Source organism: Ochotona princeps, unplaced genomic scaffold, assembly GCF_030435755.1.
Source record: "Ochotona princeps isolate mOchPri1 unplaced genomic scaffold, mOchPri1.hap1 HAP1_SCAFFOLD_129, whole genome shotgun sequence".
NCBI lineage: Eukaryota > Metazoa > Chordata > Mammalia > Lagomorpha > Ochotonidae > Ochotona > Ochotona princeps.
The window spans coordinates 244,051-270,243 of record NW_026699562.1 but is presented as its reverse complement, the minus strand read 5'-3'; the positions used below and the strand labels follow the sequence as shown (position 1 = coordinate 270,243).

Genomic DNA, 26,193 nt, shown 5'->3' with positions numbered 1-26,193 from the left:
AGGCCAGGCTCAGCCAAGAGCTGCAACCAGGCAGCCTTCAGAAGTTTATTTCTGCATGAGCTCAGAGTGCCCAGCACTCCCAGAAGAGTCTGTAGCAGCCAGTGCATCCCAGGCAGCCCCTCCTCCCCAAGTCCTCCCCAGGGCAGTGCCCAGAGGGGCACACAGGACATGGCATCTGGATGAAGTTTATACAGCCCAGGTGCAACGGGTGAGCAGTACAGCCAACTCAGCCAGCCGAGGGGCCAACGCCGCACACAAATCCTGTCTCCGTGGACAGACACATCCCTGTGCAGTACAGGCGACAGCAGCTGGGTCAAATGTGGCAGCAAGCACAGCCTGAGTGACAGGAGAGCTGACAAGGGCAGAGGAGGTGGACTGCACTCCAGGTGCTGCCTGCCACCTATAATGTTCTGCTCCCGCAATCTGTGCCGCCCCCCCCAACCAGGCTATAGGCTCTTGCCCTCACCCAAGATGCCAGCCTTGGGCTGAGACAGGTACCAGCATGACGCTGAGGACCACTTAACATAGTGCTGGTCTGGCTCTTCCTGTCCCCTTGGAGGGGCCCACCACCCTCTGGTCAGCCTGCACCCTACACCAAGACCCAGCTGGCCCCTTGTAGGCACCGCAGCCTGCCTGCTGCCTAGTCCCACAGCAGAGTCCTCCTTGGCGGCCTCAGAGGGCTTTGGCACTGGCAGGGTGAGCAGCATGGGGTGTTGGCTTCTGAGGGTGGCGGGCAAAGGCATAGGCCTGGCCCAGGATGGCCAGGTCCACCAACACCTGCAGGAGGCCACAGACAGAAAACTGCAGAGGCGCACCCTTGAGCAGGAAGTAGGCCGTCTTGAAGGTGTCTCCACTGGTCCACATGAGCACCATCTTGATGCTGTGAAGACAAGAAGCAGTCAGTGGCTGGACGGGACTCAGGGACAGGGCAGGTGGGGAGCAGGGCTCACTTCCTCCCACCCCTCTGTGGCCTGCCTCTGGGTAGGGTGGTCAACCCACCTCCTGGCCAGAGGTGTTGGCCAGAAAGGCCAGTGCCAATCCAGACAGCTGTACAGGGTGCCCGGGGGACCTTTCCATCCCTATTCACAGTGCAATGTCCCCTCCAGATGACCACAATTGCCACTCTTGTCCTTTTCATCTTCCGAGGTGTGCCAAGCAGTGAGCATAGCACAATTGCTCAAAGTACACTCCACTAGTCTCAAGCTGCAGGCAGGCTGGACAGGCTGAGCCCCAGGCTGGGGAGAAGAGGTACCCTTGAGCCTCAAAACAGAGGTGAACATGGGGCCCCTAGAAGTGAGGACACTCCTCAACCTCAGGCTACCCAGGGATGACCCCAGCTTCCTTCTGTCTGCTACTTCAGGGCCCAGATGGACTGCCTGGGAGCAGGGCTGCTGTCACACCTGGAATATGCCACAGCGGAGTGTCCAGCTTTGAGTCTCCATTCAGTTGCCAACTCTGCATCTCAGAAGGCAGCAAATGAACGCCCAAGTGGTTAGGTTCCTGCTAGTGTACTCCATGGTCTGGGCATTTAAGGAGTGATCTGACAGAGAGTCTCCTGATGTGTGGGCGTCTCTAGCCATACCTGGGACCATGGAATAAACACCTGCCTATGATGTCCAAGGCCTGGATAACCCCACATGCTTCTCTTCCCATACGACACAGATGGTGAGAGCCCAGGGGTCCTGTGCTGGGGTCACCATCACCAGGGGCCATGCAGACCCCTCAACTCCTGCCTGGACAACAGCCAAGGTACCAGAGCTACACAAAGAGTAGCTGAAGCAGCACTCAGCTTTGTCAGACAGCTGAGAGGCAGCCAGGGAGACCATGTCTGGGATCAGCAGGGGAAGAGAAGAGAGCCTGAGAACCTGCTCCACCCCTGGCAGAGGCTGACAGGGTGGGCTCCCAGCATATGAGCTGCTGGGCTGCCTGTGATCTGCAGTTTTAACTATGGTTTTAGGCAAGATGGCTGAAGCTGCCCCAGCCTGGGTCCTCTCCTGCCCTGGGGTCTCCCACTAACAAGGCAACGGTGGCCCTCCTGGTGGTGGCCCACCTCTGCACCTGCCACACTATGAACTCCAACCTCCACTATCCCCACACACCACTCCCAGTTGGCCCCGGACCCAAGCAACACATGCTGACTCCAGCTGTCCGGGAGGGGCCCCTTCACCTGACTCCCACTGCATGGAATCCCTGACCCTGCACACCCCGGGGGCGTGGTCAGACTCACCTGACCTCCACTCAGGACCAGACCCTCCTTGGGGTCACAGTCTAGACAATGACCTCAGGTGTGGCATGGCCAAGGAGGCCCTGGGTGGCAGGTGCAGTCTGTGCCCAGCGCTTCTAGAACTGGAGCAGCTGATCACCTTCCCTTGCAGACGTCGCCTGCAGCCTCACCCCACAAGTGCAACCTCAGCACAGTTGGGCCCTAGCCCACCTTGTTTGGGCGGTCACATCCCCACTTCCTACTTACTTATTTTTGTCCACTTAGAAGGCAGAGTGAGGTCTTCCACCTGCTGGTGCACTCCCTAAACTCCCAAATTAGCCGAAGCTGGGCCAGCCTGGAGCTGAGAGCCTGGAACTGCACCTGGGTCTCCCGAGTGGGTGGCCGGGGCCCAAGGGCTGGATTAGCAGCTGCCTCCACCCCCCACCCTACATTGGGGCCTTAGCAGGAAGCTGGATCAGAAATGAGCATCACAGGCAGTGGCTTGACCCACCGCACCCCAAGGCCCGCCCCAGCCCTGCTCATTCATGAGGTCTCCCACTCCCACTCCGGATCACGGTCTGATCCAGCTGGTGATCTTTCCCAATGAGCTGTCTGATGTTTAGCTCCACCATGCTCACCTCCTGTTTGCCTTCTGACTACTTTAGGTTAGTCTGCAGTCTATTTTTATTTTAGAGTTTTTGGGTGAAGACTCAGGCGGAGGGTTTGTCAGCATGTGGCTCCATAAAGGAGCCCAACTTGCCCTCCGGCTGTCACTGCTCCCCAGAAGGTGACGCTGTTTTTGAGTTTGCATTTCATGGAAGCACACAGTGGAGCTCTAGCAGACTCAGCGTCTTTCCTTGACCAAGTCCTGCCTCAGCTTCACCACAGTCGTGACACACGGTACGACTCCAGCTTCTGAACCCTACCTGCCCACCCCTTGTCCAGCCTCCTCTGCTGAATGCGCTGCTCTGGCCCAGGGGCCAGGGGTCTGCCTGTGCAGCCCCCGTCTCCGCCCCACTTGCAGATCATGCTGCTTCTGGGCTGGTTGTCGCTGCGGGAGGGGGAGGCTTGTCCCACTGTTGTCCACCGAGGCATTGCCACCTGCGCTGTCTCAAACCTCCTCTGGTCCTTGGCTGGACCTTCCACCCCATGAGTCCCAGAGCACCCACTTGGGACCTCAGACCTGAGCAGAAAGACAGGGCAGCTGAGGGGCAGCCACTCAAGAGGGCCAGGCAGGAGCACCAGGCCTGGGAGGCCCAGTGTCGCACTGGCTTAGCACCTGGAGACTACAGCAGCCATGACAGAGCCACAGCCACACCTGGGGTGCAGCACTGACATGTGGTGTGTCAGGACAGAGCCAGCATCCCATGTCCCATCCCCTGCATCAGGCAAGGGATGGCCACCCTGCAATGACTTGCTCTGAAAGACAGCCTGGGTAGCCCGACACTCACGCTCGGCTCCAGCACAGAGCAGGGGGCCCAGGGTGAGGCTACGGTACCCTGTTCTCTGGAAGGCAGACAACACAACATCTACTCCTTCTGTGTGTACCCCGCATGTGGGCTCCTGGAAACCTAGATAGACGGCCACTGCCACCTGGGCCTCCATGTAACCTACAAGCTCACTCCCAGCCACACATGGCCTAGCCATGGTGAAACAGTCATTGAACAGCAACATCCCCTTGTCCTCAACATCACTGGGAAACCAGATAATGCAGAGAACACACACAGGCCCATGGGAGGAGGAACATACACATGGTGAAGAGCCCCCTTCTGCCAGGCTGCGGGGACTGTGCTGTGCCTCCTCTCCATGCAGCGAGCCACAAGCAACTCACCAAAGCTCCCATGGAGCCGTCAAACCAGGGCCCTGACCTGAAGATGGTTTTGTGCATTTACAGAGAATCAGGAAAAGCCAGGCAGCCTGTGGCCTGATTGCCATGGTCAGGGAGGTGGCTGGGGCAGTGCAAGGCCAGCTGTGCCCTGGTCTCTGAGGTGGATGCCCAGACCCAGGAAGGCAGAGCCCTCCATGTTCGATGGCCAGAGCCCTTGGAGAGAAACCCACAGTGGGGGACCATCACAGCTCATGTTGATGGCACAGAGTGGCTGAGGCCCCACCAGGTCCGGACCAACACTGGGAACTCTGGGCAGGAGACCCTGGAAGCCAGGGTTGATAAAGCCCTCACCCCTGCCTTCCCACTTGGGGCCTAACAGGACCTCATGGGAATGTTCTCTCCCTATCGGCAGGTCCCCGGACCCAGGACACTACAGGCTGCAGTGGCCTCAGGCCATGGAGAGGCCATCTCCTGGGTCAGTGGTTTCAGTGGACAAGTCTGAGTGTACATGTGCACATCCATACGTACACTACTGAACACATGTGGAGATCAGCCACCTGAGCAGATGGGTCCTGGACATATTAGGGCAGCACCCCCAGCTCCTAGCCCACCCACAACACTGGACCAAAGATGTGCCACAACCACTGGGTTTGTGTGCTCCTCTGGGGCTGCTATACTCACGCATGTTATATACACCATGTAAAACGTGTATTAGATATGTCCCAACACAGCCCATGGGAGCCCAGTGGAGCACACACCATGGTGGGGGAGTCCCTCCAGGCCTTAACCCCCATTTCCCACAGCGGGAAGCCCAGAAGCCCCCTGCCCCGCCCCAGTGTCCATGATGGACACTGCCCCTCGTCCTTAGCTCTGTCCTCACAGCCCAGCCCACCCTAGCCAATCCCTGCTATGGGTTCCTCTTTACAATCAGCAGCAGAGCTGGAAACAGTGCCCTCTCCCCTACCACTTCCCGTGCCCTACCTCATGCCCTCGGTGGAGCGGTGGCGCTGGTTGCGCAGGAGCTGTGGAAGGCCCAGCATAGCCTCAGTCAGCACAGCCAGGAAGCCCAGGGTCTCCACAAACAGGGTCGAATCAATGGACAGGTAGGTGATATAGGCAGCCACACCCGCAAAGGCCAGAACACACTGCACGTAGTCCCCAAAGCTGCTCCAGTGCCAGAAGTGATGGGGGTCGAAGTCTGAGAGTGAGAGAGGGGAAGGGCAGGTGAGCTAGGATCCATCCCCTTCCCTCCATAACCAGGCAAACCAGGGTACCACCCCTGCAGAGAGATGGTGCTCACAGTACCTACCTCCCCCTCTGCCCCGCACTCTTGTTGGGAGCCTTATGTGGAATGTGGGCAGGTGTGTGGGCAGCAGTGGGTGGATGGGTGTAGGCAGCAGTGTGCACTGTGGTGGGACACAACTCAGGGTGACCAAATCCCACTGGGAGTGCCTTAGCATGAGTCCTGCTCCTTACCCACTCAGCCTCCTGCTCAGGCACTCTATACGTAGCCACGAGGGACACCCTAATGCACACTGTGGCCCAGCCACGAGGGACACCCCAATGCACACTCAGCCCAGCCATGAGGTAGACCCTAATCACACTGTGGCCCAGCCACGAGGGACACCCCAATGCACACTCAGCCCAGCCATGAGGCAGACCCTAATCACACTGTGGCCCAGCCACGAGGGACACCCCAATGCACACTCAGCCCAGCCATGAGGCAGACCCTAATCACACTGTGGCCCAGCCACGAGGGACACCCCAATGCACACTCAGCCCAGCCATGAGGCAGACCCTAATCACACTGTGGCCCAGCCACGAGGGACACCCCAATGCACACTCAGCCCAGCCATGAGGCAGACCCTAATCACACTGAGGCCCAGCCACGAGGGACACCCCAATGCACACTCAGCCCAGCCATGAGGTAGACCCTAATCACACTGTGGCCCAGCCACGAAGGACACCCCAATGCACACTCAGCCCAGCCATGAGGTAGACCCTAATCACACTGAGGCCCAGCCACGAGGGATATCCCAATGCACACTCAGCCCAGCCATGAGGCAGACCCTAATCACACTGTGGCCCAGCCACGAGGGACACCCCAATGCACTCTCCATGTAGCCACAGGGCCGACTTCGATGCACACTCCACATAGCCACAAGGGACACCCCAATGTACATCCTGACCCAAACCAAATGTAGGTTCTGGAAGTGAACAGGCAGATAGGATATCTGTCTCTTTTAAATAAATAAATAATTTCTGTTACATTTATGAACAAATTGACAAGGGACTTCATAGAAATTTGGAATTTCCACTTGTTGCTGAACACCATTAAGAGAAGAAAAAGCCATAGACTGGGAGAAAAACTGAACATCTCATTTCCATGAAAGCGGCTGTTTCCCAAACAGAATATCCTAAACCCTCAAACCAGCAACTCAGCCTAGAGCCGCCAGAGGCTGCTGCTGTGGTGCAGCAAAGCAAACCACCACCTGCAGTGCTGGCAGCCCACATGGTGCTGGTTCAAGTTCTGGCTGCTCCATTTGTTCTCCCTCTCCCTGTCAATGCCTGGGAAGAAGCAGAGGATGTCCCCTGCACCCACAAGGACCTGGCAGAAACTCAGGGCTTCAGCCTGGCCCAGCTCCAACCATAAAGATGCTAGATCTTTGTCTCTCTCCTCTCCTCTCTCTGTAACTGCCTTTCAAATAAGTAAACAAACCTTAAACCAGTCAAAATAAAAAACAAACAAATAAAAGCAAGTTGGCAGAAGCTATGCTTTTTTTCACCACAGAAAGTACTGGGGTCACCAGGCACAGGGCAGACAAGGCCTCCTTCAGGACACACAGCTCGAAGATGAAGCCATGAGGCATTCAGGGCTAAGACCGGAGACAGGACCCTGGTGGACCTCCCGGCTTCTGTGAGTCGCCATTCTTACACATGCAAACCACAGCCCTGCTGGGCCCGTCCATGCCAGCGATGGGCTCATGGTAATCCCTCATTCAGGGAGTACCCAGCAAAGGCGTCCAGGCCTGCCCATTATCCCTGCCACTGACAGCCCCAGCATCCCACAGGACGGCACACGGGGTGACCCCAGCCTGAGCCTCTGACTGTGGCACACAGAGCCGACAGCCTCTTGTCTGCAACAGAGCGGGGTTTTCTGCCATGTTTACACAGAGAGGTCAGGGTGACTGGGGCCAGCATCCACCCAGGGATGGCATCGCACAAGCAGGCTAGCACCTGATCCAGAATACAAATAGGCAGCCCCAGGCTCGGCAGCGTGGCCTAGTGGCTAAGGTCCTCGCCTTGATCCCATATGGCCGCTGGTTCTGATCCCGGCAGCTCCACTTCCTCTCTATCTCTCCTCCTCTCAGTATATCTGACTTTGTAATAAAAATAGAATAAATCTTAAAAAAAAAAAAAATAGGCAGCCCCTCTGCTCTACCCGAGCGAGGGTCCTGTCAGGGCACACACAGACACCCCAGCACTCACATGACTGCCATGCATCACGCCTGTGCCACATGAGGCCTTCAGTCTGTCACACACAGTGTGGTCATAAGTTCCATCATCTGAAGGGAAGGTGGACTCCACTCCATCTGAGCCTCCACTGAGGCCTGCGGCTCATGGCAATCAGCTGGGGAAGGTCCCTCCCTGGCAGGGGGTTGGGAAGCCACACATCTGCACCTTGCTGGGCCTGAGGGCGGGGGGTGGAAGAGGACACTGCTCCACTCACTGCCCATCATGCAGACTCAAGACCTCAACCCTGCCACACAGGGCTGTGACCGTGCTGCAGGAGCCTCCCCCATGCAAGGGGCACACTACTGGACGTGAGCATGCCCCAATCCACTCAACACTCTCCCAAAGTGCCAGCACCAGGGTACAAAACAGAAAGCCACTGGCATCCGCGGGCCACACTCATTACTGGGTCAGGACCGCCAAGACCTCCAGGTGCACAAGCATCACCTGTAAGCCCTCAAAGGCCCACACCAGGAAGGGGAGTCACACAGGGGGGCTGGCTGCAACAGCCCGTGAGTGCCCTCATGTGGCTTGTCCTCTGTGGCTCCAGCAACGTCCTTCTGAGCATGACCCAGAGTCAGGGCAGCCAGTAGGGTGAAGGTCCCCAGGGCTACTGGAAAGCAACAGACCATCTAGCTCTCAGAAGGTGCCAAGTCCCTGGCACAAGCCCAGGGAAGGCCACAGAAGCATGGGGAAAGAAGTAGGGGGTAGAGCCAGGAGCCCTCCAGAGTGAGGCAGGACGGCTCCATACCTCAAAGCTGACGCCACTTCGCAGAGCAGAGTACTTTTCCGCCCAAGCCAGCAACCCTCCAGCCCTGTGTGCACCCCATGACCACTGGGAACCCACAAGCCTCCAGCATTGCAGTAGCACTGGGCCCCAAACTCCAAGATGCTGGGAAGGAGGCCCTCCCTGAGGGAGCCAAGCCAGCCCCAAACCCACACCTGAGACACACACAGGTGGAAAGCTGGACGGAGAGATGAACGAATGCGTAAGCAAGTAGATGATGGGGTGGATGAATGGATGGATAGGTAGGGCAGGCAGGTAGACAGACAGACAGACAGCTTCAGGGTCGAGCCAACAGCAGTCCTCTTCCTACTGTTGTTCATGTGTTACCAGGAACTCCCAAAGCACGAGGCTCTCACATGGCTCTCATTCTATTTTCAGGGGGCAGCAGGTGCAGTGTCAGCTTCAGCCTAGCCAGGACCCCGCCCAGGTTGCCCGCTGGACACGCCCTAGGGATTCCAGGCTGGACGCCAGCTGAGTTGGCCAAGCCCAGAGCTTACCAAGCTCGGGCCAGAGGCAGCAGATATGGAGCAGCCACAGTGCCGGGGAGGCAGTTCCAGCCCGGGTGGCTGGACTCCAGGGCTCACACAGCAGTGCCAGCCAGGATGCCTGCCAACCAGGGGCCAAGGACACCAGGGCAGAGGACAGAGCAGGCAGAAGTTACAGGCAGGGGGTACATGGGCTGGGCAGGGCGTAGCCCAGCAGGCTCCGGGAAGCAGGGCTTCCTGCATGGATAGGCACTCAGCCTGCACTGACCACCTGAAAGATGGAGAATAACAGGAGGCCCACGCAGCCCGGCCAGCATCTCCCGTGAGAGATGTGTGGTTTCACACCTCTAGCCGCCTGTGGCCCCAGGACCAGGTCCACCTGGCCGCCTACCCTCCCCCACACACCATGGTCACCACTCTCAGCAGCAGCAACTCTTATTGCCTCACGTGTTCCGCCTCCTTTGCCCTGACCGCCACATTGGTTGGTGACTTGGGCAGAGATCCCTGGAGGGCACCAAGTCCCTCATTCTCAGCATGTCATAGCCTGCAAAGGGATTCCAGAGAACACAGGCACTCCTCACCAGAAAAGGCTAGGACGGGTGGCCAGGAGGCAGCAGCTGGGCCTAAAGAGCTGGACAGACCACAGTCCAGGCTGACCCGGCAGCCACTACAGCCCAGGAGTCACCATCAGAGGACACAGCAGGAAGTCCCTGGAGGGTAGGAGGGCCAGTGGCCACCAGCCCCTACAGGGCTCCCTCTTCTCAGGGCCAGTGCAAGCTGTCAGCCCCCTCCTCTCTGCCCATTCAGCTCCAAGAGCCTCAGATCCTCACCCACCTCCCCACCAGCTCCAACCACATAGCAGGGGCAGAGGCTACTATGTGACCACCTACCCACCCCAGTTCACCCCACTGTGTGACCACCCACCTGCCCAAGCTTACCCCAGGATGTAAGGACCAGGCCAGTACAGAGAGCCAAGAGCCCACAAGCCCCCCAAAACCTGCACTGCACCTGCCCCCAGAGGCTGACCACTGCCCCTGCATGGGCTCCTGGACACATGAGTTCCGCTGCGCTCCCCATGGGTATGACTACCTCAAGCTCCCAGGTGACAGAAGTCACAAGGACCTGGGTGGGGAGTAGAAGAGGGAGCAATGCAGTCACCATATAGGAGCAGCAGGACGGGCAGCCAAGAGCCCACCTGGGCACAGAGCCAGGCTGGACCTCAGCAACCAACACCAACACTGCAATGCATGAGTGAGCAAGCAGCTGGTGGACAACATCAGCTGCCTGAGAGACAATGGCACTGACCCCCACAGGGTCAAGGCCAGAGCTGGCCAATGAAGCAGCAGTGCAGCCAAGCCCAGAAGCAGTAGGCAGCCCAGCTGCTCGTACAGGCACCTCGAGTGTCTAACGTACTAGAGGATGGCACAGAGGGGTGGAGTGCTCAGTCCCCAGGGGGAAGCTGGACAGAAACTGCCTGCAAGTCTTGGACACGGACTAAGCTGGGGAAGACCAGGGTACTACTGCCCAACAAGGAGGCAGTGAAGATAACAAGCAAAGCAGAACCACATGAACACTTGAGGTTCATGTACGATGCAAACAAAACCTTCACGCTGACCTGGCAGACATCATACAATCTGCAGGATGCAGAAAAAAGAGGACTGGGCAATGAGCAGCACCCAAGAATGCGCCAAGACCGGCAGCACCCCATGTGCCCAGAAAGAGAGGGAAGCTCAGAGACCAGGGTCAGAGACTCAAAGAAGAGACCAAAACAGTGACCCCAACTGCCCAGGCATTGAAGACTTGGGGGTCCTGTCTGACACCACACCCGATCCTGCAGACACAGGGGCCACACTGACAACAGGATCTGATCAACAGACACCAGGGACGGGGAGACCAGGAGCAAGGCACCTATGCACTCCAAGAAACTTCAGTAAACCCAACAGCTAACTGTGGGGTTCTGTAGTCCTGGGAGAGCACACGGAACTGAAAGCTAACACACAGCCCCTGTGGCCCAGATGGCTGACCCAGGCCTCTATGTCCTGGCTGGCTGACCCAGGCCCCTGCGGCCCGGCTGGCTGACCCAGGCCCCTATGGCCCAGCTGGCTGATCCACGACCCCTGCGGCCCGGCTGGCTGACCCAAGCCCCTGCGGCCCGGCTGGCTGACCCACGGCCTCTATGTCCCGGCTGGCTGACCCACGGCCTCTATGTCCCGGCTGGCTGACCCAAGCCCCTATGTCCCGGCTGGCTGACCCATGGCCCCTACGGTCTGGCTGCCTTCATAGTAAGGGGCAGGCATCATAGCAGTGGGTTCTACTGCTAACTGTAGTGCTGACATCCATATCCATGTCAGCTCAAGGTTGGTTCCTCTGCTTACAACCCAGCTTCTCTCCCGAACCTGGGAGGTAGCAGGTGACAGACCAAGTACATGGGTACTGGGAGTCCCAGACTCAGTTAATGGCTCCCAGCTTCAACCTGGCCAAGACCTGGCTGCTGCGGCATGTAGATCAGTGGGTAGAAGCTCTCTCTCCTCCTCTCCTCCCTCTCTCTCACTCAACTTCTCCCTTGGCTCTGCCAGTCAAAAGAATCTTTTCTATGAAAGGCTACAAGTACAGCAGCCCCCACAGAAATAAGGGCTGGGAGACTGGGCTGCCAGCAGTTGACTTGCTTCACAGGGAACAGAGGGTAGGTTCTCCATGTGGAAAGCCAGTGATGCCACAAAGAAGCCACAGCTCAGGGGAGACAGACCACAGTGCCTTTATTCTCTCCTAACTCACCCAGACAGCCATTGCACACAGACACGTTGTGCTGGTCCAGGGACTCCACAAAGAACCATGCAACAACAGCAGAGGTGGAATGCTACAGGAAGCGACCATACAGGGCGACTCAGACCACAGAGCGGGACCAGGACAATCCTCAGCCCAGAAGTGCTGGTTCATGTCGCAACTGCTCCACTTCCCAGCCAGCCCCCTGCTTATGGCCTGGGAAAATGGCAGAAGATGGCTCAAAGTCTTAAGACCCTGTACCTGTGTAGCAGACCTGGAAGAAGTTCCTGGCTCCTGGCTTCCAAATGGCTCAGCTCGGGCCATTGCAGCTACTTGGAGAGTGAACCACCAGATGGAAGATCCTTCTCTCTCTGTTTCTCTCTGTAAATATGCCTTTCCAGGGCCCGGCGGCGTGGCCCAGTGGCTAAAGTCCTTGCCTTGAATGCGCCAGGATCCCATATAGGTGCCAGTTCTAATCCCGGCAGCCCCACTTTCCATCCAGCTCCCTGCTGTGGCCCAGAAAAGCAGTCGAGGATGGCCCAAAGCCTTGGGACCCTGCACCCACGTGGGAGACCTGGAGGAAGTTCCTGGCTCCTGGCTTCAGATCGGCAAAGCACCGGCCGTTGTGCTCACTTGGGCAGTGAACCATTGGACGGAAGATCTTCTCTGTCTCTCCTCCTCTCTGTATATCTGACTTTATAATAGAAACAAATAAATCTTTTCTAAAAATCTGCCTTTCCAAGAAAAATAAATAAACCTTGTGTGTGTGTGTGACCACAGAGAAGTGAGGAGGGCCAGGTGAAGTTGGTGCCAGAAGCAGCTGTGACAACGCCACAGGGAAATCCAAGTCCCACACACAAGGGTCTGGGTTTGCATCCCAGTTCTGCTCCCAATCCCAGCCACCTGCTAATGCAGACCACGGGAGGCAGTGATGGAGGCGTCTGGGAAGTCAACTAGCGGATAGAAGATGTTTTTCTCTTCGGCTCTTTGCTTCTCAAATAAAATGAAAAGAAAAAAAGCTGAGAAAAGCAATAAAATTTAAAATATCATTATTGAGTTGAGATGCTACACCTGGGCTCGGCAGCGTTGCCTAGTGGCTAAGGTCCTCGCCTTGATCCCATATGGCCGCTGGTTCTTATCCCAGCAGCTCTACTTCCTCTCTATCTCTCCTCCTCTCAGTATATCTGACTTTGTAATAAAAATAAAATAAATCTCAAAAAAAAAAGATGCTACACAAGAAAGTATTCACTTAAAAGCAAAGGAAGCTGCAAAGAAGCAACAGTTGAAAACACCTACAAGAAAAAGACATGAGAGACACAGAAAATGGAAAGTAAAATTCAGATATAAATCCAACATCACACTGACCATGAATGAAATAAGCAATAATAGCAAAGAGCAGCACAGATTCTGCAAAGACTCAACACGCTGCCTACAAAAGACACTAAAATGCTAAAAGAATAAAAAAAGGTAACTACTATGTCCAGTAGCAACCACAGGATTCACAGTGTCTACATTAGTACCAGAGGTAGCAAACAAAAAAGCATGAGAGTAACAAAAAGTCAGCCCGTCAGTGTGACAGCCATGAACATACCCACCGGGCAGGGTCCCAAAGTGCATGAAGCAACATCTGGTGAGAGAAAGAGAGAATTGAACAGAGCTGCAGATATCAATGCCAATGAGCAACAAACGCTCCAAGCAGACACTCCCACCCCACACGCCACCCAGCCTGGCACACCAATCATCCCAGGTACACATCCTCACCCCATAATCCACCCAGGCCTGGCACACTGATCAGCTCAAGCACATACCACACCCCACAAGCTACCCAGGCCTGGTAAACCAGTCCTTCTGAACAGCAGGACACGCACCACAGGTGGGACCAGTTTCAATGCACCATTAACATACTACAAGGACTCAGGATCAAGTTGAAGCCAGTAACAACACTTCTAAGTAATCAATGTGTCCAGGAAACCAAAAAATGTTCAAACACGACCAGCCAAAGTGGACAGGCATGGCCATCGCACTGGTTAGCGGCAAATGCTGATGCAAGAAAACAAAACCTCAAACCAATAATGGAACCTTCCACCTTAAGAAACTCGAAAAAAAAGTTAAGCCCAAAACAAGCAAAAGGGAAGAAATAATAACATTGGGATTAAGTAAACTAGAAAACAGTAAAAGCTCAACATAGAGAGTCAAAAGTTTTTTCTTCAAAGATATCCATCAGGACTAACAGGTCTGCCGCTGGGCCAACAAAAGGGTGAGCAAGAGGCCGCAGATGACTGAGAGGGGCAACACGGGAGGCCCACTGGCAGCAACCCCCCAGATGAGAACCGTGAGCAGGGAGGCTATCCTATCAGTGCAGTGCACAAGCAGAGAAGCAGACTGGGCCAAGTTCTGACCAGGGGACCAAAGCCAGGCAGTCCCCAGGCAATGCTAAGGATTTCAACAACAATGATCATAACCTCTGCAGTCTCTCATTAAACACAGAAATGAAGCAGCACCACTCAACCCTGCTTAAGGTCAGTGTTGCCTGAGTATTAAGCCCAAAGTTGTTCAGGGAGACATAGCGCAGACCAGCACAGATACAGAGCAGCACAGAGGACAGACCAGACAGAGCACAGACCAGCACAGGGGACAGACCAGACAGAGCGTAGACCAGCACGGGGCACAGACTAGCACAGGACACAGACCAGCATGGGGCACAGACCAGACAGAGCACAGACCAGCACGGGGCACAGACCAGCACAGGGGACAGACCAGACAGAGCACAGACCAGCACAGGGGACAGACCAGCACGGGGCACAGACCAGCACAGGACACAGACCAGCACGGGGCACAGACCAGCACAGGGGACAGACCAGCACACAGGACAGACCAGACAGAGCACAGACCAGCACAGGGGACAGAACAGCATGCGGGACAGAGCAGCACGGGGGACAGAGCAGCACAAGGCACAGACCAGCACGGGGGACAGACCAGCACAGGGCACAGGCCAACATGGGGCACAGACCAGCATGGGGGACAAACCAGCACGGGGCACAGGCCAACATGGGGCACAGACCAGCACAAGACATAGACCAGCAAGGGGCACAGACCAATACAGGGCATAGACCAGCACTGGGTACAGATCAGCACAGGGCACAGACCAGCACAGGACATAAACTAGCACAGGGCACAGACCAGACAGAGCACAGACCAGCACAAGACATAGACCAGCACGGGGCACAGACCAATACAGGGCATAGAGCAACACAGGGCATAGACCAGCACTGGGTACAGACCAGCACAGGGCACAGACCAGACAGAGCACAGACCAGCACGGGGCACAGGCCAACATGGGCCACAGACCAGCACAGGACACAGACCAGCACTGGGTACAGACCAGCACGGGGCACAGGCCAACATGGGGCACAGACCAGCATGGGGCACAGGTCAACATGAGGCACAGACCAGCACTGGTAAACGTGACACACTCAAGAACTCAGGCTTTCTTGACACGTAAGATGTCGCTTTGGAGCACCCCTCTCAGACTGAGCAGGGGATGAGAGTACCATGACAAACTCAGGTAAGCTCGGGTCACCTCCAGTACACTTGTCAGAGAAACTTCCCAAGACAACTCAGAGGTCCCTCCTCACAGTACAAGGTGATGACAGAACAGCTGAAGCTAAGATTGTAGACACCTTCTCTCCAGCTCTAAGACCAAAAGAAGCACACCCATCTCTCCTCTTCCATCAAACGCAACTGGGCAAGAGAATGAGAAACAGAAGGTGCAGAGCCCAGGAAAAGCATCCAAAACATTCTGAGCTTCGACTGGGAGCAACACGGATTCAGCAAGTGGGTAGGACGCAGGTCGCTACGCAAAATCAATGTTCTTTCTAAAAAAACTTAGAATGAGCAAATCAAGATAGAAAAAAAGGCAATGACATTTGCAGCAGCATCAGAAAGAGAACGACTCTGCAATAAACATAATGAAGATGGTGAGAGCCCTTCCCTTTCATCTCACCCTGCTCATCGCCCTCCCTCCTCCCTCCTCCCCCCCTCACATTCACACATGTGCACACACACAGAGACACACAGGCTCCTAGGAAATATGTCATGCAGTGCTGGGGGTGTTTAGCAGGCTGCAGACACGCCATGCTTGGTAACAAGGTTCAGTACGCTAAGGTAGTCATGAGGGAGGAGGGCCAGTGGACAGGTGCGGAGCAGTCCATGCAGGTGCTACCTACTACATACCCAGATAGGACCGCCTGGGGGGTGCTTTGCTTCCTTCATCCTTAATATCAGCAGCTACATAAAAAAAAATCAGAGAAAGACACAGAAAGACAAGACAAAAAACACGCAGCTTTAGCAGGGTGAACAGCTGCATTTCCCATTTAGCATCTCTTTAAAAGAAACAGAAAGATTCCGATTCCATCTCTCTTTGCGGACCACCTTCCTTCACCCTCTCCCAAACCTCTAAGAAAGTGCAATGGTTGCCCCACACTCAGTGACGGCCCTGGACATGGGTGACCTTCAGGGGCCAGCTTTCTCAGGGAACCCACGGGATGATGCTCCAGCTGCACAGCCCACCTCCCAGGCCACTTCCTGAGGCACCAAGGGAACTGCTCTCGGAGCACACACACCGTGGCATCCCCACTCAAGAGCTGCACTGCCCAGCACGTGGATGCAGCATGAGAACACAACCCAAGCTAGGCTCGGCCTGCCACGGCGGCTTGGCGGCAGAAGCTTCCCTTGGCAGCCCCTCCCTGCCTCACACCCCTGCAGGGCACATGCGTGTGATGTAGTCCCATCACACATGTGTGTCTTGGGAAACAGACAGGGCCAAGCACAGGCTAGGTGAAATGGCCTGGATAGGTCACCACAGGCTTGAGGTCGAGCCACCTATATGCATGAGTGAAACATTTCTCGCCCACAGAAAAGGCCCAGCACAATCCCCAACCTCCCAGATGCACAGTGCCCACACAGACTGTGGCTAGTCTCCAGGTGCCATGTCCCCGACTTGAGGTTTCTGGGAGAAAGGACAGACCCTGGCCATGCACAGGAAGTGCAGACACCACAGGGCCCTCTCTGAAAAGCCTATTGATTTATTTGCACACAGAGACAAACAACTCCCACCTGCCCATTCACTCTCCACATATCACTGGGCCAAAGCTGGGAACAGGGAATTCAATCTAAGGAGTAGCAAAGGAGCCAAGTTCTTGTACCATCGCTCCTGCCTCCTAAGGACACAAAGGCAGGAAGGAGTAGAGCCGGGACCCAAACCCAGTCCCCTGATACGGGATGTGACATCCTGGTGATCCCGGGCTAGGCCAGGGTCCACGGTGGGGAAACTGACGAGGCTTCGCAGTCAGAGACTGAGCAACCAGAGTCTGGACCGGCAAGGCAACACCACACAAATGACTTTTTACATCCACACCCAGAAGAAAGAGCGAACAAACATGTTTTTCACTACAAGATTCACAAGCCAGGCCAGCATGGTACCCTGGCAGCTAAAGCCATTGCCTTGAGCACACCGGGATCCCATCTGGCTCCCGGTTCATGATCCAGCATCCCCAGTTCCCATCCAGCTACCTGCTTGTGGCCTGGGAAAGCAGTGGAGGATGGCCAAAGCCTTAGGATCATCGTCTTGCACCCGTGTGGGAGACCCAGAGGAGACTCTTGACTCATGGCTCTGGCTTTGAATCGGCTCAGCTCTGGCCATTATGGCTGTTTGGGGAGTGAATCAGTGGAAGGAAGATCTTTCTCTCTGTCTCTCCTCTCTGTATGTCTGACTTTACAATAAAAATAAAATGTCCGATGATTCACTCCCCAAGTGACTGCAATGGCCTGTGCTGCGCTGATCCGAAACTAGGAGCCAGGAGCTCTTCCGGGTCTCCCATGCACGTGCAGGGTCTGAAGGCTTTGGGTCATCCTCCACTGCTTTCCCAGGCCACAAACAGGAAGCTGGATGGGAAGTGAGGTCACCGGGATTAAAACCAGCACCCACATGGGATCCCAGCACGTGCAAGACAAGGACTTTAGCCGCTAGGCTACCATGCTGGGCCCTAAAATAAATAGATCTTAAAAAAAAAAAAAAAAAAAGACTTACAAGTCAACATGAAAATCCAGGGAGAGGCCTATCACTCCTGCCCAGGGGTATACACTCATCGCCAAGAGAAACCAGTAGGGCTGGCCGTGGCCCAGCTGGCAACAACCGACACAGGGAACCTGACAATGGGAGTCCCCACAAGCCAAGCCAAAGACCAGGGTCTGGACAGGCTTAGACAGAGACTCAGAGGTCCACACGGGAGCTGGCCAGGTTGGGGACAAGGATCTGCACAAAACAGAGAGGTCCACACAGTTGCTGGCCGGCTGCCCAGAACACAGAGGGCCACACGGGAGCTAGTTGGGCTGGGGACACAAGGGCACTTGTGGTCCTTGGAATCAAACAACAAATTCATATTTACAATTCCTAGTCACCTGCTGTTTCTCCCACACCAGGTGTGCTTCTTTAACTTTCAAACTGAACTGGTGACCTTGAACTTGAAAACCCTACAAAAGGCAGCTAGAAAATGCTGACGGCTTCTCTGGACACCTGACCATCCATTGAGAGCAGGGAGTGATTTCACACTAATGGTTGGGGCCACACACACACACACATACACATTCGGTCCTCAGGTGAGGCTGGATGAGCTGAGAGCCCTCACTGGCTCCAGAGTGAGTTCAGGTAGAACCTCCCACACTGAGAGGAACTGGCAGCTAACCCAGAGCCTTGCACTTCTCCCCCATCCTCCCCACTTCTGACAGCCAAGAGAAAATGAACCAAACCACATGTCTCGTCCAAGTGACCCTGGAAGATACCAGGGCCCATGTTGTGTGGCTCACAGAGAAGGAGCTGTGACCCATACTCAAATAGCATGGTGTGAGTGACACCCCTAGTGTCTGAGTCGGGGACTCTTGGGATTGAGCAGGATCCACAAGTACTGCAGGGCCATATCCCAAGCAGAATCCCTCAGCCCCAGAGGACTGACGTGTGGACACCAGGGGCTCTCGATTCTGCCCACTGTGGCAGAGCCACCTGTTGGAGATCTGGATTCCAGGCCTGCAGAGCCCTGTCAACTGGGACTCAGGGCTTCAACTCAGTTCTGATGAACAAAGCATACATGCTCCTCTTGAGAAGTCGGCCAGAACAGCAGGCGCCCTGACAGCAGACATGCCCAGTGTGTGCTGGCAGAGCCCCTCCTAAGCCCACTGGTCGCAGTCCACACGGACCCTCCCTGTGCCACAACATCTCAGACAGGGCTTCAAGAGCTGGTCTCACGCTAACAGCTTTCGTAGGAGAGACACCAACCACGTCCCAGTGTTCCAGATACTTCCGATGAAATCTGAGCCCACAGCTCTGACCTCCCGACTCTGGCTGGCCTCCGGCACATAGCTCTCTGGGCAGGGTGGTGTCATTGGCTCCAGCCTGGTGAAATTTCAACTCAAATCAGAGCCCAGAGACTGAGAGAGGAGGACAGGGGAGGGAGAGAAGAGGGCGAAGCCAGTAGAAGCAAGCCTGGCATGGTCTCCATGGCTCAATTGCCCAGCACTGTCCAGACACCTGGGCAGAGCCAAAGGTAGCCTGGTTCCACAAGGATGCTCACCTCAACTTGGAAGGTATGTGGAAGGCAAGAGGAACGGCCCTCTTCAAGAGTAGGAGGGCAAAATCAGAAAGAGCCACACAGGTCTCAGGCCACAGCAGCCCCTCGGAAGAACCACAGGCCCACCCTTCCCCAGCAACATGGCCCTTATGGCCCAAGACTAGACCCCCCAAGGCCTAGAGGGGGACCAGCAGGAGATGAGCACCACTAGCCCGGAGAGTACCTTCCCGCAGGGACACAGAGAATGTCCAGTGGAGAAGAACTCCTTTGTTTGCTCTGAGTCACTGAATGGCCAGGGCTGCCATGTGTTATGTGTACTACGGGTGAGTAGAACAGAGCATGCAGACTGTGTGTGTTGTTCCAGAAGCCCACATCCTAAGTATGTGCCAAGTGTGTTAGTAGCACACAGCATGTGCAGACCCTGTGTGTCCTCTCCAAGCAGCCCGTGAGAGCATGATCCTGCATGTACACAGGATAAGGTATATGCGACCCCAGTGCAACTACATGTGAAGCCAGAGATGCTGCCTGCCTGGGCCTTGGTAGATGGACACATGTCCAGCTCTGAGGGAGAAACTGAGGCCCAAACAAGGAAGCTGCAGGGAGGCTATCACCCCTCGCCCTGGCAGTGAGACAACACTCTCCCAAATTGTTTCACATCTAAAACTCTTGCTGAACTCAACTCAGCACCAAGTGCACAACTGATCTCAGGCAGAGGGGCCATCTGGTGCAGTGGAAGCGGCTCCTGCCTCATCTGAGGAACAGGAGACACACCACACTTGCTGACTCAGACACCTGAAAGTCAACTTCTATTTTCAAAAGCCGCAGTCACCAACCTGCAAACGAGCGGCGTTTTATGTTCAGTTCATTCGCCACACGGACTTCAGTACAGAGTTTCAACATCAGTAACATGGTCAAGATCATGATAATGCTCTGCCACAGGAGTGGGGACTCAAAACGCCTTCCGAACCTGGGGAGGGAAAGAGGCTGCAGGTCAGGGGAGCCGGTGGCAGCACCGGGAGCCCAGGCCCAGCGTGGACAGATGTGGGACCCCTCACCCAGTGACGACGGCTGTGGGACCCCTGACCCAGCATGGACAGCCATGGGACCCCTGACCCAGCGATGAGGGCTGTGGAGACCCAGACCCAGCAGTGATGGCCATGGGAACCCAGACCCAGCGTGGATGGCCATACAACCCCAGACCTAGTGTGGATGACCATAGGACTCCAGACCCAATATGAACGGCTGTGGGACCCAGAACTAGTGCGGATGGCCAAAGGACCCAGATCCAGAGCAGATAGCCATGGGTCCCCAGACCCAGCGTGGACAGCTGTGGGACCCCAGACCTACTATGGATGGCCATGAGAACCCAGACCCAGCATGGACAGCCATAGGTCCCACAATGGGACCTATGGTCCTGCTATGGATGGCCGAAGGACCCAGACCCAACATGGATGGCCATAGGTTCCAGACCCAGAGTGGATGGCTATGGGACCCAGACCCAATGTGGACAGCCGTAGGTCCCAAACCCAGCATGGATGGCTGTGGGACCCCAGTGTGGACAGCCATAGGTCCCAGAACCAGCACAGATGCCTGTGGGACCCAGACTTAGAGTGGATGGTCATAGGTCCCAGACCCAGAGTGGATGGCTTTGAAATCCAGACCCACTGCCACCAGGACCAGGGTGAGATTTGGCCCTGCCTGATCATTCAGAGCCCAGACCCTACCCCAGTCTGCCTGTTCTGGTGAGAATTGGTTTGGGGTTCTCTGGCCTGAAAGGGTATTTCCAAGACTTAAACTGGTGGCTAACACCAAAGTCCAAGTGTGCTCAACAGTCCAAATCGCTGAAATCCCAGACATGGGGAACACAGCAGGGCCCACTGTGGCCCAGGCCTGGGGGAAGGTAGTGAGTCTTCTGAGAAGCAGCAGCCAAGCAAGGCCCTGGCAAAACAGGGCAGAAGCCCCGAGTCCTACTGACCTGAGATTTCCGAGAAGAACCCCAAGTGCCCAGACAGTACACAACACTAGCAGTGGCCTCACTGCCAGCGATCTATGGGCAACAATGCCTAAGCCTGCAGCCTGGTGTCATGGCCCAGCTGGAGAAGTCTGCTTCAACACCCGGGAAAATGTCCTGGTAACAGGAAAGCCACACTTGGATCTGCTTTTGTGTCCAACCCTCAAGTCCATGTTCACCACCAGGGTGAGTGGTGGTCTCCGCGGGGCTCTGAGGGGACAGGACATCTGGCACCCTCCCATGGGGTCTTCCCCAACTGGGGCCCCACTTTGCCCAGCTGCTTGCACAGAACAGATGCCAAGGCCAGGCCGAGCCCACATCCCAGGCACATCTCCTGGAAGCTACTGAGTCCTGCAGACAACAGCCATCCCAAGGGACAGGAACAAGGCAGCGGCCGGCAGAGGTGACAGAGAGCCAGGGCCTGGAAGGGCAGAACGCCACTGGGGATCCTGCAGTCTCATCAGAGCTTGGCCTAGCAAGGCAGCCATGCAGAGACATGGACAGACCAGAACCCGCTGGACACAGACTGCTGTGTGCCCAGGGCAAAGGCTAGGCATGGCAGGCTTACACCCACAGGAGTATCACCCATGACCCCTGTGCCCTCAGAGCACAGAGCCTGGGTGAGGCCAGCAGCTAAAGAGGCCATGACCCTCACTCCTGGTCATCGGACTGAGTGTGAGCCCTGACCACGTCCTCGGGAGAGACCACTTCCAACCGCTGCAAACACGGGGGATGAGCCTGGTGTCCACAGGCCATACCTGCAGCTAGAAGGGCGAGGATGGAGACAGGCCACATCCAGCAGCTCTCAAACACAGCAGAGTAAGTCTAACTTGCGTCCTCTCACAAAGCCGAAGAAACACATGCCAACCTTGACCAGCCAGGCTGGTTCCAGCTCCTTTCATCCTAACCACCTGAGCTGCCGAGCCAGCAGGACAGCACTGTACTCTACTCCTGCAAGTTGGTGCACACAGAGGTCTGAGCTGAGGGACAGAGATGCCAGTGCTGCTCCCGTGGGCACGCCAGCAGGCACACACGCTGCGCCCCTCAACTTCCTGCATGACAGGACTGGAGCACCCGGTCAGCAACCGGCACACACCTGGCTCCTTTCCCCTTCTCCATCACAGTCCACAAACGTCTCTCAGCCCCCTGCCCAGGCTTCTGACACTGCAATCTCCACCCAGTGCATATGCACTTTCAGGATGTGGCCAAAACCATGACCAAGATGACAGTCCCACAGGGTCCATCGGCCTCATCCTTACTCTCCGGTGCCTGTATAGTGATGGGGGGACCGCGCTAATCTTCTCACTCCGGGCTCCTCTCACACACCAAGATACACGTTCCAAGTCCTGGCATAAATGCAGTGCGAACAGTGATAAAGTTAGAGAGCATGAACACAAACAGGGAGGAGCAGAGGAGGGGGGGAGAGACAGACATCACCTGCAACCCCTTCGCTGTGTTCCTCTGGAGAGGGCGAGAGCCCCCTGCCCAGGCTAATTGGGCACCCTCTCTCCTGGGGTGCGGCCATCGGTGAACTCCACAGCACACATACAAGTTCCCATTTTCATGCTATCCCTATCCAGCTCCCAGACAAAAATGTGCATCCTGGGAAAGAGGGCACTCTGACAAGGAGAGCAGCACTGCATGAGGGGGTGTGACTTCAAGCTCAGCAATCCTACACTAACTTCCTATTTACCCCACACTAAGAGCTCTGCATCCCACCAGCATCACAGTCACCCAGCTCCCAGGTCGGGGAAGAGCTACTCTCCCTCCTCCACACCAATCTCGATTCCCTTTGTGCACACATGTGCTGTGTGTACATGTGCCCTGTCTGCACACGTGTGCTGTGTGTACATGTGGTATGGGCACTTGGCTGCACAAAGATCCAGTACTCTCTACCCTCGCAGCCTCCTGGATCCACACAAAATTTCCATGGGCCCAGGCCGACTCGGAGTACAGGGTCTCCAGGCTCACCTGTGAGCAGTGTTCAGCACCCATGAGACCCTAGCCCAGACATTCAGGGCCCAGGTACACCTGGTAGTGACGTGAGAGTCTAGGAAATTTGTCTGGGGTGCTGAGTTGTGCTGGGAGCAAAGCCACTCTCAGGAACTTCCTTCCCGGCAGCTCTCCACTATGCTGTATTCCACAGAACCCCAAGTCTGCAAACAGGAGCTGGGCAGGGGAGCAGCAAAGGCAGCCCAGGCTACATTCCGGGACCTGCTTCCGTGGCACTGCGCCCAAAGCCACTCCAGTCACCTGGCCGCTGTCACTCAGTTTGTGGGAGGTGGAAGAGTAAGCAGTTTTCAACTCTTTCAACAGAGCACCCTGCAAGGTGGCCCTAGTCAGCCTCCTGCCAGTGGAGGGCCACCCACACAAAGCAGGACCCCCACGTCCTCAAAATGAGGCAAGTCTGTCATAGTGGGGTCAGCTGGAGCTGGCTCAGTGACGACCGTCCAAGGGCCAAGTTCTGGGACAGCTGCCCACCTGCTTCCCGACCTTGGGCAGCAGCTGGAGCCCGGCTCTCCTCTTCCTTTTGGCCTGGACTCACTTAAAACCAGTTTATTTCCTTAGCAGGTAAGAGGAAGCTGCTGGCCGGAGAGGGGCAGAAGTGGGTGAGCGACTCAGCCGCTTTCTCCTTCCGAGAGAGCCCAAGACTACTCCGCCGCCTGAAAAGAGGGGAAGGACCGGGCAGGCTCCGGGGTCCCAGGGAGTCTCGGCCTCCCCTCTCCCGGCCCCGTCCCAGCCGCTCACCAGAAGAGGATCCGCAGGATGTTGGCTACCAGCAGCACCAGGCACACGTAGGTGGAGAAGCCCTCTGCGCTCTGCGTCCGACGGATGTGGCGGTACTGAGGGATGTACGGCACCACCCCGCCGAAGACCATGGCCCCAGCCGCCCCCCAGGACACCAGGCGGTGCAGCGGCGCCAGCAGCCAGGCCAGACTCTCGGCTTCCATCCCCGCCGCGGGCGTGCGCTCCCCCGGGCTCTGCGCGCAACGTCACCTCCACATGTCTCCACCACCTGCGCGCTCCGCCGTCGGGCCTGGCGGGAGGGAACGAAGGTAAGGACGGCCCGGGACACCGGGCGGGCGGGGCTCACGGGACACCGGGCGGGGCGGGGCTCACGGCCCGCCGCACTTGGCGGGCAGAGCTACAGAGAGGCGCCGCCCCGCACCCTCGGGCCCGGCCTCGGGCGGCTCCGCTCGACCCGCGCGCCCCACCACCGTGCGCGCGCCCTGACCGCGCGCCCCTCTGCCGTCCGCGCGCCCTGACCGCGCACCCCTCCGCCGTCCGCGCGCCCAGACCGCCCCTCCGAGCCCGCGCACCCCTCCGCCGTCCGCGCGCCCAGACCGCCCCTCCGAGTCCGCGCTCCCCTCCGCCGTCCGCGCGCCCTGACCGCGCACCCCTCCGCCGTCCGCGCGCGGACCCGCCCCATGACGTCACGCTCGCCGGCTCCCCGCCCTCGCCGGCCTGGCGGGCGGCTCCGCCGGGTCCTAGAGTGTGCCCAGCCATTTCCACGTGGCCGCGTACGCTGCTGTTCCCGCGGCCGGTTGCCGGGGTGGAGAAGATGTGCGTGTAGGAGCCCTGTCCCCCACAGTCAAGGGGGTGGGCGAGGGGACGCCTCGACATGCAAACAAGCTTCGATCAAGGGCCACTGACCGGTCAGCCTCCTTCTGGAGTCGTCTCCCAGAGTCCGGACCCTCCCTGAGAATTGGCCACTTTATTAAAAGGGAATTCACGGGCACTTTACATACAAACTACACTGAAAAAAGTCGCAAGTTTGTTTTAGTGCAAAAAATCAGAGATTAACACACTTTTTTTCATAACATGTTTTCTATGAACTTTATAAGGACACCCTAAAGGCACGGACTTCAGGTTTTCTGCACTAAAATAAACATCTTTTTTAAAAAAAGATTTATTTATTTTTTATTACAAAGTCAGATATACATAGAGGAGGAGAGACAGAGAGGAAGATCCTCCGTCCAATGATTCACTCCCCAAGTGAGCGCAACAGCCGGTTCTGCGCTGATCTGAAGCCGGGAACCTGGAACCTCTTCCGGGTCTTCCACGCAGGTGCAGGGTCCCAAAGCCTTGGGCCGTCCTCGACTGCTTTCCCAGGCCACAGGCAGGGATGGGAAGTGGAGCTGCTGGGATTAGAACCGGCACCCATATGGGATTCCAGGTGCGCTCAAGGGGAGGACTTTAGCCCTAGGCCACTCCGCCAGACCCTAAAATAAACATCTTTTAACTCCATCTTCCACGGACTTTATGGATTTGTCCTCATCCAGTCACAATGCTGGGTGTGCAGCATTTTCATCTAGTTCCAGAACGCCCCTCATCCCAAAATAAAATGCTGCACTTACTAAGTAAACAGTTTCTCTCCACCCCCACAGTTACTGGTCTCAGGCAACCACTGACCTGCTTGTTCTAGACATTACCAGGAATCAGAGATCACGCCCACACCACCCTGTGTGACTGGATCACACACATATATACACACGACCCTGTGTGACTGAGACACACACACTCCCCTGTGTGAATCACACACAAACACACACACACACAGCCCTGTATGACTGAGACACTGAAGATCCTCAGTATCAAAATTCCAACCATTTGTTCATGGCTCATTACTACTAAGAAACTGTATGAACTTGCAGGCCAGACAGCCTGTATGACCTTTAGCACTGATGGTTCCCAATTCTTATGAATCAAGGTCCACCTAAGTCTGGATATCTCACAGATGGCTCCAAGTTATTAAGTGGGTGCTTACCTTAGTTGCTGGAGGCATGTGCTGTCCAGCCGAGATAGGTAGGGAATGTGTGGTATTCTTCCTCACCTTGCAGGCTGTTGTGAATTGCTCCTTTTCAAGCTATTTTGGACTGCCCCTATAAAACCCCTATGAATGATTTGTTTGGGCCACAAGGGGTGTTGGTCCTGGCAGGCAGGCTGGCCAGTCGATCAGCCAGCAGCCTGCTCTCAACCA

The 26,193-nt window shown here is 56.3% G+C and overlaps 1 protein-coding gene across 5 annotated transcripts; it reads right to left on the bottom strand.

Annotated features, from left to right (window-relative positions):
• Positions 1-9: 9 nt before the first annotated feature.
• SLC66A2 (solute carrier family 66 member 2) lies at positions 10-24,302 on the bottom strand. Of its 5 annotated transcripts, XM_058659794.1 has the most exons (6): positions 23,961-24,302; positions 20,035-20,168; positions 15,813-15,866; positions 13,171-13,206; positions 5,013-5,229; positions 552-880 (listed from the first exon to the last, which is right to left on the bottom strand). In XM_058659794.1, exons 1-6 carry the CDS (start codon positions 24,161-24,163, stop codon positions 673-675), a joined length of 852 nt encoding a protein of 283 aa, XP_058515777.1. In that variant the 5' UTR covers positions 24,164-24,302; the 3' UTR covers positions 552-672. The 5 variants fall into 5 exon arrangements, with proteins under 5 accessions (XP_058515779.1, XP_058515777.1, XP_004579469.2 ...); XM_004579412.2 differs by lacking the exon at positions 13,171-13,206; XM_058659795.1 differs by lacking the exon at positions 15,813-15,866.
• Positions 24,303-26,193: the final 1,891 nt, after the last annotated feature.

Excerpts from the sequence above, each read along its gene's own strand:
- SLC66A2 (XM_058659794.1), bottom strand. The coding sequence starts at position 24,163 with ATGGAAGCCGAGAGTCTGGCCTGGCTGCTGGCGCCGCTGCACCGCCTG. Across the intron at positions 13,207-15,812 it reads CCCCAGGCGGTCCTATCTGG|ATGTTGCTTCATGCACTTTG; the intron begins GTATGTAGTAGG and ends TTCTCTCACCAG. Across the intron at positions 5,230-13,170 it reads TTTGGGACCCTGCCCGGTGG|ACTTCGACCCCCATCACTTC; the intron begins GTATGTTCATGG and ends TCTCACTCTCAG.